Genomic DNA, 12,844 nt, shown 5'->3' with positions numbered 1-12,844 from the left:
TACCTAGTGGGACAGTTTCCATTTTCATTGTACTATTGTACCAGCTATAAATGTGCAATGACAATAAAAAGTGTTATCTTATCTTGATAAGTAAAACTTTAGAACAGAATTGGTTGTCCTGCCTTCCTTTCTTTCTTTCTTTTTGGCTGTATATGTTCACAAGCCTACAGCATGGTTTCACTTCCTAATATTTTTTATTTTATTTCATTTTATCTTTTAAAAATTGCTAAGACTTATTACTGCCAGCTACATTAATCATTACATTTTCTTGTAGCTCCAAGAAAATAAAAACAAAAATGTACAAAGAAAGGGGATTAACTCAGTTATACACTCAGATATTCTTACCTGAGTAGGGTGTTACCTTCCAGGAACACATCAGTCAAACAACATACCTTTTGTGTAATAATAGCTGTCACGTTTTCCATTAAGTCACCATAGGTCACATATACGTCCAGCAGGGAGTAATTCGTTTTTGTTTATAGGCGTTGTCAAAGAGGACGGCTATAGAGAGAGAGAGATGGGTGGGAACCTTGAATGGAAACTCTGAGTCCCACCCACACCACTTAAATACAACCAAGCTAGTCGAAGAAATACAAGCTTTCAGGAAGAGACTGCAAGAAAACTAAAGTAAGTGCTAAAAGCGAAAACAGCTTCCTACACAGACTAAAGCGTTGATTGACAGGTTAGCAACGGTTATACCTGAGCTGGATCGTGGTGTCGTTTTTTTAAGGCGTTTTGCTGCTTTGACGTCTACCGAGCTGCTTGTCTTCTCGAAGCAGTCGCTAGCTGCTCTGTCAACGTTATTACAGACATACCTTTGCCTTTAGCTCAGTCGAAGAAAGCTAGAAAGTACACATGCGGGTCGTAATTTCGTTTTTGTTGCTTGATATTTTGTTATATTTATTTGTAGTTAGTTAGCTTAAATGCGGGAAGCGAGCGAGCCTTCAATGGATTAGACGGATATGGCTACTCTATGTAAATACAGTTGGGAGCCAGTTTAACTTGCTAGCTCTCTAAAATTATTAACGCAGGCCCAAGGCATGGGCCTGCGTAAGTATTTTATAATTAGCGAGCCAAAGGTTTGTTTCCGAGGACTGTCATAGTAGATGTTTAGCATATTATAACACTGGTCACGATGTTTAACCGGTCCAAAAGTCGCCTAAGTTATAAAGCGAGTAAACTGCGTATGTTAGGATTTCCCAATATTAACAGTCACTTTTTTTTAAAGACCGTTCTTTAAAAGAACATATATGGAGATGTGACTGCTTACAATTTACAGGGGAAATCAGTCAGATGTGTTCCCCCTGAACAACATTTAAATGTGCTTAAGACAGATTTGAAACTAAACAGTTTTACTCATGTTTGTACACGAAGACCTTAACATTAACACTCAGCATCAGTGTTTCTGAGCCGGACATCAGCAGTAGTTTAAGATAATGACGTGTGCTGTGTTGTTTTTATGATTCTAATTTGACCTCCCTGGGTATCTTTCTTGCCCTGTGTGCTTATTCAAATGCAGTAGCAGCTTATTTTCATCCTCAGTGGATAAAAGCAGTGAAGACTGTTCCAGTTAAGTCAACTGGAGTCAGTTTTACCACGGAATAAATGGGCCTGCTGGAGGACAAGCTTTTCATACTATGCCTAACCAAAATGAAAGTTTCCTTACCATCCCACCACTGAGCTAAAAGTATCTGTGATCACATGGCTATGGAATGAAGAGTCTGTCCTTCATTAGGTTTCCATGACCATGACCTCTACATTGCGGCATTAGCAAAAGTTAATAGCGGCTAGAAAAAGACTAGTTCAATTCATATTAAGGGAAAAAAGAAACGTAAAATGATTGTGCATGGCTTGGTTAACAGTGAAAGACAGTTTGGGGTCAGGGATATAAATCGGCTATAAAACCTGTAGTCTCACTATACAAACAAGCATTATGCAAATATTAGACCAGAAGCCAATTAAAGCACATCATTGTTAAATTCAGAAAAGCAGCAAAATTAACGTGCTTTACTGAGGTGTTGTAAATATTTTAAAAACTTTTGTTTATTTATTTTTTTAGTTTTAAACGTGTGAACTTGCCTTGTATAGTAATTCACACGATTTTAACATGCAGCAGCAGCAGCAGCAACGGTGTAACCACACACTCCAAACCAGGAAACCAAAGCAACACATAGTCATTACCTTTTCACAGTTATAGGTTCGCAGGTCAAAAGTTCATTTCAACAAAAGATTACAAACATAAAGCATACAGATTTTAAAACTTTTAAATGTGGTATTAACAACACCACAAGTTATTGCTAGTAAAGCCAACTGAAGGTAAGTAAAATGTACAAGAAAACTAGATTTTGAGGGAAAACTAACTAAAAAATGAGGAAATGTACTTAGTTTTAGTTTTTTTTTTTTTTTGTTTTTTTTTTTGAGACTTAGACACACATGATTGTGAGTCAACTGTTTTCACAAAGTCTTGTGCTTTATTGTAATGCTAAATAATGATGATAATAATGATCCTTTCAGCTGGTCCCTTCACTACAGCTGGTAGTTTCACATGTTTGATTTGGCAGATTTTTATACTGGTTGATGAATTTAATTGGGGACATTTTGCTTGTTACACAAATGTGTAAATCACTACATTGTGGAAATACCATTTATGTAATAATAATTATTAAAAAAAACAAAAGTAATAAAAGCTTCAGTAACATATAAAACAGTAAAAACAAAACTGAAAGAGCAAATCGGCTCCAGGGGGCTAACCAAAATTAAACTCAAGACAAAAACACTCAAACGTAACATTCATCTTCCATTTTCTGCTCCATGTTAGAGTAAATAATAAAACCTTATTTGAAAATGCTAAACTATAATGACTCTTTTTAGAAATGCGATGCACTTTGCATCATTTGCATATTACTTAAAGGTGCAGTTCACATAAACGTTTGATCTTTTACTTGTCTTTTTAATTTTCAACAGATGATGTACTTTTTAATGGAGGCAGCTGCACAAAATGATCATAATGCTGCAGATTCTTATTATTTGTAAGAGGTTATGTTGTATGGTGGGCATCCCTTTGACTGCTCCGTTTTATGTTTAAAGCAATGAGCTACCCTGGATACCCCCCTCAGGCAGGAGGATATCCCCCACAGGCAGGAGGATACCCACCTCAGCCTGGGGCTTACCCTCCACAACCAGGTGCTTACCCTCCACAGCCAGGAGCTTACCCTCCCCAAGCGGGAGGTTACCCCCCACAGCCGGGTGGCTATCCTCCTCAAGCTGGAGGCTACCCACCACAGGCAGGAGGATATCCACCTCAAGCTGGAGGTTACCCACCACAGGCTGGAGGTTACCCACAGGCACCACCTCAAGGTAAGCCACTGTGCAGGACTGTTAAAGTCAGTGCACACTTTTGCACACTTAAGTAAAGAGAAGATTAATTTCTTTGTAAAGTTTTTGTGATGTATATAATTCTACTTTCTGCGGCAAGGTTGATAAAGCTGGTTGCTGCTGTTGATTGATGGATTAATACATCAGTTAAATGTGTTTATCATCCTGTTCTGTCAAACTCTGACTGTAATCACTGAAGCAGATGAGTCATTTGGTCACCTGTTCAGAGTCCAGCAGACCTTGAATGTGATCTAATTTTATCTTCAGGAAATCTGCCCACAAAACAAGTCTGTTTGCACAACGATACACAGCTCTGCACCGTATATACACAAATTAACTGTTGTTGTATGTGACAATGACACATACAGCAACACGACCAACTGATAAATATCATTTTCATACCTTATTGATGTATTAAATAAATTAAAATGATTGCCTGTCACTTAACATTAAGCCGAATACAAAGAAGTTAGAAAGAAAAGAAGTAACATTTATACAACTTTTCATATAATTGCTGATTTGAAGATTTGCTTATTACAGGCTCAATAGTCAGTCTTTATCCGAGGCCAATCTGACGAGCTGCTGGCTGTAGCTTCCTATTTATCATACAGACATGAAAGTGATCCTAATCTTTTTATTAACATGTGTTTTGGTTAATGTGAAATAGTGCCTACTTTTAGTTAAGTGGTGTTTGTAGGCAACTGGGATCATGAGAATTTATACTTAATGGACTGGAGTTCATAACTTTGTTTATGTGTCCTTTAACCTTTGACAACATTGTTTACAAATTGCTTTGGAAATTTCATTACAACAGAAAGAGGAAAATGATATGATAAAGGAAAATTAAAGTGTATATCTAAAAGCAGTGATGACCATTAAGGACAATAAAAGATGACATCACCTAAAAACAAACAACATGACTTGTAGGACATTACTCATGGAAGAAGTACCGTCATATCTAAAATGGAAGAATGTGAACGGACTCGTAGTTGGTCAGCATTTCTGCGTTCCAGCTGTTGGCGTTATTCATCCCACATGCAAATTTTAAAATGATCCACAGAATCTCAAAATGAGCTTTAAATGAAAACAAGGAGCAAGTGCAGTTCCTTAAATTTCCTGAATAGTTTCTTCTCTGTTAACTCGTGCAGGCAGCTGGGGTGGAGGGCCTATGGGTGGATATCCCTCCATTGGTCTTGATGGCTTATCCAACTCTGGATACAATCCTGGCATGGTAAGTTTGATCTCAAAATATACATCCCAGAAAATTGTAAAATTTTGTTTAATGCATGATCACTGGATTTTTGCCTTAAATATTCAAGTTAGAATTACACGCCATTAATGGAATATCACGCACTTTCACTTTACGGTAAGATGGTTTCAAAATATGCCTCCCTAAATTTTCAGCATTATTGCTTCTTTTTTTCCCCCCCTTACCTGTTTTTCTCCATTTTTCCTGCATGAAAAGCAGTCATAAACTTAATTTCTGTGTATTGTTCTTAAACATACCAATGCCCTGTTTTTTACTCTTTGACTTTCCCCATGTTTTTTCTTTTTATTTGGTCTGTGAGATGTATGCAATGACATTTTAATAGCTTGGCCACACTTTCTTTGGATTCTTCTTTATATCCTCCTGAGACCCAGAACTATAAATGTTATTAGTGGTTCAATGGACCATTTTTTTTCCCGGGACGGGTTAAAATTGTTCAGGTTTTATTTCATGACCAAATGATGTGGTGTAATACAGCGGTCCCCAACCTTTTTTGCGCCACGGACCGGTTTATGCCGGACAATATTTTCACGGACCGGCCTTTAAGGTGTCGCGGATAAATACAACAAAATAAAACTAGTACCGGTACTGAAAAAAAGAAGATTTATTCATAACACACGTGAAAAGACCCAGGAAAACCGAGTTAACGATAAAAACGATAACAAAATAACGCTGAAAACCGATAAAAACCCTGAAAACCATACATTTCACACCTGAGCCTCAACTCTCGCGGCCCGGTACCAAACAACTCACGGACCGCTACCGGTCCGAGGCCCAGGGGTTGGGGATATCATGTATAAACACCAGGAATATTAATCTCAGTTTGAGTATTTACTTGGAAATATTTATTTTAATCATTGTAATTTGACAAACAAGTGTAACCAAAAAAGGTGTGACCAGCTACCTGTATTAAAAATTAAAAAATCTTCAAGAATCTGTGCACATGTTATGGGATGACAATATTTCCAAATCACAGGCCAACCAGATCTCTGGAGCCATGGGGGGGTTTCCTCCAAACACGTCCATGTTTGCCCAAGTCCCTGGGGGCTACCAACCTGCCCCTCAACCTGGTGGGTTTGGTGGCCCCATCCCTAACCAACAGTCATGTGGCCTGTACCCACAGCCAGGAGGAACCATGCCACCACAACAAAACCAGGGTCCAGCAATGGGTTACCCTGGTCAGCCTGGCCAGCCAATGCCTGGATACCCCGGTGCACCATCACCCAACCCATCCATGCCAGGTTATGGAGGAGCACCAGCACCTATGCCTGGGTACCCAAATGCCCCATCAGCAAATCCATCCATGCCAGCCTATGGTGGAGGAGGAGCCATGCCAATAGCTCCACCTATCAATGTAAGAGTAGTTTTTTGTTTTTGTTTTTTTTACTTATTGGTTTAAAATGTATTCTTATTATTCCTCTCTGAATGTGTTTAATGTACTTTGTGTTTACAGTGCAGTGTTGCAAAACTAACTTAATAACCCTAGTTCAAATTAACCTGTTCCAGAGAGGATTCAGGGGAACACTCAAGGACTTTCCTGGAGCTGACCCTCTCAAAGATGCGGAGGTCCTGAGGAAGGCCATGAAGGGCTTTGGTGAGTGTTGTGGACAGACTCTGATCAGGAAGAATAAACTCTATTTTAAGCAAGAAGAGAATCTTGTGCAGCTTAAACATCCCAGAAAATAGGCAAATAGGCAAGACACTCTGGATATTATACATTTGGGAAACTGTGTTCTGTTCGTTCTTCTGGGAATGATCCCATTTAATATTTTACCTGATTCACAGCCTGATAAATGAGCACATGTTTAGCAGGGTAGCCTTTTTAAAACAATGGGTGAATAGTCATTTATTGTCATTAGCTCAACACAGCCTTAGTTTTCTTCTTTTCTATGTCATTTTCCTTTCATTCATAGTGTGAATTAAATGTGAGAAGAAGCCAATTTAAAAAAAAAAAAAAATTGATCTGTGCCTGACTTGACATCTCTGGCTTGTCTGTGCAGGAACTGATGAGCAAGCCATCATTGAGTTGCTCGGGAGTCGGTCCAACAAACAGCGCGTTCCTTTGCTCCGGTCTTACAAAACCGCCTATGGCAAGGTAACGATTCTCATAATTAATGCCTTTTTTTTTTCTTTTCTTAGTACTGTGTATGCAAACAATTTGCCAATATAGAAACATGACTTTGTCTCATTACATAGCAGTGATTGTGACGAGTAGGCAAATCATGCTAATAGACCATGTGCACGAGAAAATGCTAACTTCCTGGTTTGAGACCGGATGTAGGGTTGTACATTTCCGGTAGCTTTACTTTGCGGTCAATCGCTACTGCAAAGATATACTTGAAAATCACGTCCAAAACTCGAAAACGGAAAGATCACGTTAAGTTACAAAGAGCAGAAGGTGGGAGCACTCACCACTGTTGTGTCATAAAAAATCTAATGATCAATTTTGACATTTAAACAGTTTAGATCGATCACTTGTTTACATCACTCAACACAAGCAGAACTGCATTACAAAATCAGAAGACACATCGTCCACATTCAGAAGCACATCTCTGTATAGTGACTGGTCTTATGATTTAAACAGGCAAATGTTCAGCATTCAAACTACAGGTGAAGAATAGTCAAACCAGATGTTTCCCCTTTATGTCGATATCAGCTAGTCAAGTACACACCTACACAGCATGTTAACAAATCGTGAAAAAAAAAAAAAAAAAAAAAAAAAAGCCACACAAAAATGAATGATTGCTGGTAACGGTTTCTATACATTAGTATTCATAAAGGGTATGTTGTGACTTCGCGGTTCACCTTTCACCTCGCTGTTTCGCAGATTTTTTTAGTGCAAGTTTGCATGCTTTTTTTTTTTTTTTTTACATCACATTGTGTCCTGCATCCTGATCGCTGCAGATGATCTCCTCTGTGACGTCTCTCCTGTACAGTACAGAATCGCTGCATCGATCGCTAGCAGTGTGACTCTGAAGTGCAGTACTGGATGTCGACGATGTCCACGAAACATTTTGCACCGTCAAAAAATAAAATTGGCTACTTGATTTCACCTATCGCTGGTTATTTTTAGAACATAACACCCGCGATAAACGAGGGACCGCTGAGAAATATAACATTTGAATCCCTTTTCTCTTTTGCTCTGAGGTGCGGGGGAAAAAATATCAACAAGTCGATGGACATCATTTACAGATCTATTGGGTAAATGCCCAAGACATCTATAGAAATGTAAATCGCCGCTTGATTCATTCCTTTGCTTAACTTGTTTTGGACCGTAAACCAGGCCTGAATAGGACACCGGAAACAAAGCTCCCCACAGGAGTTTCCACACCGGAAGTAGCATATGCTAACGTGCACATAGTCTATCATGCCGGTCAGATTCAGAGGGGATTGAATGTCCTTAAAGCTGATTGTTGTTAGGCCACAGTGGATTGTTTTGCAGCAAAATTTTCAAGGAGCAGTTAACGATGGTTTTGAACCATCCCCGCTTTCAGGATCTGATTAAGGATCTGCACTCAGAACTGTCTGGGGATTTCAGGAAGCTTGTCATGGCCATGCTGAAGACCCCCACTGAGTTTGATGCCTCTGAACTCAACAGTTCCATAAAGGTAAATACTGAGAAAATGCATGTTGGTGTGTCGCATCATAACGAAGGTCTGAATGCATGCTCATTGAAAAGACATACACAGGCTGCTGCAATCCAGACAAAGAGGTTCTCATGATAGCATTATTCTGTCCTCTTAATAGGGAGCTGGAACTGATGAGGCCTGTCTAATTGAGATCCTGTCTTCTCGCTCCAATGCTGAAATCAAGGAGATTAACCGTATTTACAAACAAGGTTTGATGCTTGAGGGGTTTTTTATGTTTTTTTTTTTTTAAATATGCTGCTTTTCCTCACTGCTCTCTTAACCTTAGTCTCACAGCATGACACCACTGAGATTGATTGCATAGAGGATAAACTTAGTGTATTTAGATGTGGGTAGCACGATAACGCCTATAAATTCTGATTTGATAGCAAGAAAGCTGTCGCAATTCTAATATCAAAACATATAAAATAAGGGTATTATTTTAATTACTTAATCATTCACTGTTTGCTCTTATAGCTCTTTATATTTATGTTTTGATCTACTTGTGTCCCATTTTCCCCTTTGTCACTAATCTGGGCTACAAAATATTCCCAGATAGCCATTTGTAGTATATTGATCTGAGAAATTTAGTCACATTTGATATTTTTCTCACATTTGATATGTTTAAAAAACATCATATTTGCCATATCAGAATACAAGAAGTCACTGGAGGATTCAATTAGTGGAGACACCTCAGGCCACTTCCGCAGGCTCCTGGTCTCTCTCGCTCAGGTATAGTTGTGAAACACTTGTGCACCACCTGTTTTTCTTAGAAACTACTTTCGAATTTGCACTAGGAAATGTGCTGCTCTCTGTTTTGCAGGGTAATCGGGATGAACGAGAAAATGTCGACATCTCGCTGGCTAAACAAGATGCTCAGGTAAAACCTCCGGATTTCATATTGTTGACTTACGTTCAGTGATTCACCTGCATGTCTTAAAATGGTCAATCCTTGATTTCTTTGAGTGCAATGACATTCAGTTTGTCACACCTGGCTTTTGTCTAAACAGGCCCTGTATGCTGCTGGAGAAAACAAACTGGGAACAGATGAGTCCAAATTTAATGCCATTTTATGTGCCAGGAGCAAATCCCATCTCAGAGCAGGTATAAATTCTGGATTAGTAAACAAAGGCAAATCTTTGGTGTCCTTTTCAGTCTGTTTACCTGTTTCCTGTGGATTTGTGCTTATGTGTGTAGTGTTCATGGAGTACCAGCAGATGTGCGGTAGGGATATTGAGAAGAGCATCGGCAGGGAAATGTCTGGCGATCTTGAGAGTGGCATGTTGGCAGTGGGTAAGAATGCGCACACGCCTATTCAAGTTTTTACTTAAAAGAGCCACTCCCATGTGCTGGGAAAGTTAGACTGTGTGCTACGTAAAAGGTCAATGATTGTAGATGCATGCACGCAGTAAAGGATTCACTATTAATTATTAAACTGCCTTACTGGATTAATACTGTACTGCAGTTAACTTTGCTAAATGTGTTGTACAGATGCAAGGGTCCTTCAAATGCTTAATCTTTGTTTTGTCTTGCCCTCCTCCTTCTCCCCCTTTTGCCATCAATTCACAGAGATATGGTAGAGTAACCTGTTTTTTTTTGTTTTGTTTTGCTTTTTTTTTTTTTTTAGATATTATTTCTATTTTTTGTGAACTCTTTCATTAGTTTTCCAGTGCAGTGCAGTGTTGAAAGTTTGCCACAGTTTTGTTTTTTTTGTTTTGTTTTTGGGTTTCTTTGTTTTTTTTAATTTACTCTAAAGCTCCATCAACCAATACCTCACCTTTAGGGCTTAGAAGAATTTTTCAGCTTTATTGCTTTATGTAGATGCTCAGGTGGTGGTGGAGTAAATATCATGTGAATATTTAATGTCACATTTACTATTTCACAATAGATTTGAGCCTGACGTTGATGTTGTTGTGTTTTCTGTTGGGGTGTTTTTCTTTAGTTTTGTTTTTTTGTTTTATGTTATTTAATTTGTTTCACCTTGCTGTTATTGTTGTGGATACATCAGGAAGTCCAGTTTAATAAGATTTAAATAACATAACACGTTTAAGAACATTCAGATATACTGAGATCACTGAAGGAGCTTTAGTGTAACCTTTTTAAGAAGTTTTTTGTTGTTGTTGTTTTGTTTCCATTTCCCAGATGTCATTTTGTGGTGTTTTAGAGAAATAAACTGCTTTTGTACAGTTAATAATATATTGTTGTTGTCTTGGTAATGACTTGGTTTTCTCTGTTTTAGTGAAGTGCATTAAAAATACACCTGCATATTTTGCTGAAAGACTCTACAAGGCCATGAAGGTGAGACAGCCTGCTCTCTTTCTATGCGTTACTAAATAGATGGAGCATCATATTCATTTTTTGTGTGTGTGTGCGTGTTATTGTTTGTGTGCAGGGAGCTGGGACAAAAGACAAAACTCTGATCCGGATCATGGTCTCCCGTTCCGAGGTTGACATGCTCGACATTCGCCAGGAGTATTTGAAAAATTACGGCAAGTCTCTGTACACTGCGATCTCTGTAAGTATCCACTATAATACAAAAGCGCTGTATCCACTAAAATCTGTTTTTAAGAGACCGATGTTTAATTTTCTTGGCCTGTGTTGAACAGGGAGACACATCAGGAGACTACAAGAAACTCCTACTCAAGCTCTGCGGGGGCAGTGACTGAAAAAGGGAGACGTTCTGTCGACTTCTTTACAGACATTTCTTCAAATATAATCTTTCTGAATCATCTGTATGCACTATACACACACTGCATACTTGCATGCCATGTCAATGCTTTCAATGCAAAATTTACCTAGCTTTGAAAAGCTCATACATATTATTACCTTTCTATGCAAAACATGTTTTATATATTTTTTGTTTGTACTATATTGGCCGGATATGACAGTACATGGATTTACAAAATAGATTTGTAAGAGTTTACATTGGATTTTGAAGAGCTATATATATATTTTAAAAGATTTTTTTATTGTGCCAATATGATCAGATACTGAACTGTATCTGATGTTTAGCAGCTAGTTAATGTGAGGCATATAATACATAGCAGCTAAGTACCAAAGTAAAATATGATGCTTGCAATTGTACAATCTCTTCTCTATATTTTTTCTAGTCTTGAGTTTTGTTTCTAAAAGCTATGTTTGCAGTAGTTTTGTCACATAAAGGTCACTATAGTTCATCATTGAGCATGATGTTTCATAATTAAGGTGCCATTTTCAGGGGATTCAGGAAATAAATACTGAGAATGTACACTGGGATTGTTTTTTGTTCATTCAACCATAAAACTGCAACAAACTCTATGAAAAGGCTTTAGGAAACGGGCATACACTCTAGTGTATGTCACATCCATTTATGGGATCACAAGCGCAAGTAGATTCTGGTGAAAAGGCGTTGTGAATATATGAATATGGCAGTAATGCTTTTTTTTTAATTTTTTTAGAAGAAACCAAGTTTAGTTACATTTTTATTTGTGTCACACCACATTACCAACATCTGTTGCCTCAAGCAGACAAACCCTTGCACAATACAGAAGTCTAAAAAAAATGTTAATACATAGTGCAGCAGATAACATTGTTCACAGGTTGTTCAAAGCCATTTGAAAAAACCATAAAGATGGTAATTTGGCCGTTGATGAAGGCAAGAAAATCTTCTTCTTTTTTTTTTCTCGAGTTTTTTCTGATAAAGAAAATTAAGCTTAGCTTTTTGAATTAAATCATACATGTTTGATCACCTAAGTCAACTCTGGAAGTCTGAAGTTACTCTGATTTTTTTAAAAATGATTTGCGAGCATTGGTCAATTTCACTAAAAGAATAGAATTTCACTAAACCGCCATTGTCAAGGATACTGACTGACTAGTTACTGTATTTTAGGTCAAAAAGTAACATTTATTGCCAGCCATTCAAACTTTGCAGTGATGCTTAATAACCAAACCTTTGGCTGTACCACTGTGATGCTGTAAGGGTTTGGTAGTAGACTTGGTTTGTCAGCAGAGGGCAGTGATGTCTTCTAAAAAAAAAAATGCAGCAAGCAAAAATCAGTCACATCATGGCACTGAATTAATCATCCTGGTCACAGTTTACACATGTACAAACCACCAAACAAGGCTGCAAGTTCTTTCACACTGTATCAGCTAAAAGTCTCACTATCACTGCCATAAAGTAGTGTGAAACTTAAACACTGTATTTTGCTCAATCAATACAGATAACTGTTTTTTCTTTCCTGAAGGGGGATAAGGCCAGCATGTGTGGCTGCAGAAGGAGCTCTATATGCCTTATTAAATCCTGTTGGCTTCACTTAAAATGCTGTTCAACACTGTAAAGACATGGCTATGCGCTTGGCTGGCCATAGTAGTGTATGTGTGTGTGTTAAGTGCACTACAATCAATAACTCTGTGAAGTGAGAAGAGGGGAGGCGGGGGCGGAGCCTGTGGAATTAATGGCATCCATAAAGCTGCCATGCTCACATTAAACGAGTCTACCATGACTGTGATGCTGTCAGATGCATGGGGGACCCTTAGGGAAGAGCCATGCTGGAGAAATCGCTTTTGATCACCTCATGTTAAAACTGACTAGAAATGG

General features: G+C 38.3%; 1 protein-coding gene across 2 annotated transcripts; it reads left to right on the top strand.

Moving 5' to 3' along the window:
* Nucleotides 1–470: 470 nt before the first annotated feature.
* anxa11a (annexin A11a) lies at nucleotides 471–11,515 on the top strand. Of its 2 annotated transcripts, none has more exons than XM_006783805.3 (15): nucleotides 471–627; nucleotides 3,088–3,357; nucleotides 4,524–4,606; nucleotides 5,766–5,996; nucleotides 6,149–6,236; nucleotides 6,643–6,737; nucleotides 8,137–8,250; nucleotides 8,390–8,480; nucleotides 8,921–9,000; nucleotides 9,092–9,148; nucleotides 9,279–9,372; nucleotides 9,466–9,561; nucleotides 10,508–10,566; nucleotides 10,661–10,783; nucleotides 10,875–11,515. In XM_006783805.3, exons 2-15 carry the CDS (start codon nucleotides 3,090–3,092, stop codon nucleotides 10,932–10,934), a joined length of 1,539 nt encoding a protein of 512 aa, XP_006783868.2. In that variant the 5' UTR covers nucleotides 471–627; nucleotides 3,088–3,089; the 3' UTR covers nucleotides 10,935–11,515. The 2 variants fall into 2 exon arrangements, with proteins under 2 accessions (XP_006783868.2, XP_006783866.2); XM_006783803.3 differs by having other exon boundaries at nucleotides 5,619–5,996.
* Nucleotides 11,516–12,844: the final 1,329 nt, after the last annotated feature.

This window comes from Neolamprologus brichardi, chromosome 13, assembly GCF_056152115.1.
Source record: "Neolamprologus brichardi isolate AB-2024 chromosome 13, ASM5615211v1, whole genome shotgun sequence".
NCBI lineage: Eukaryota > Metazoa > Chordata > Actinopteri > Cichliformes > Cichlidae > Neolamprologus > Neolamprologus brichardi.
This window is presented reverse-complemented; position numbering and strand designations above follow the sequence as displayed.

Coding starts and splice junctions, on each gene's coding strand:
- anxa11a (XM_006783803.3), top strand. CDS start 3,090: ATGAGCTACCCTGGATACCCCCCTCAGGCAGGAGGATATCCCCCACAG. Junction 6,237..6,642: donor GAAGGCCATGAAGGGCTTTG/GTGAGTGTTGTG, acceptor TTGTCTGTGCAG/GAACTGATGAGCAAGCCATC. Junction 9,149..9,278: donor TGGCTAAACAAGATGCTCAG/GTAAAACCTCCG, acceptor TTGTCTAAACAG/GCCCTGTATGCTGCTGGAGA.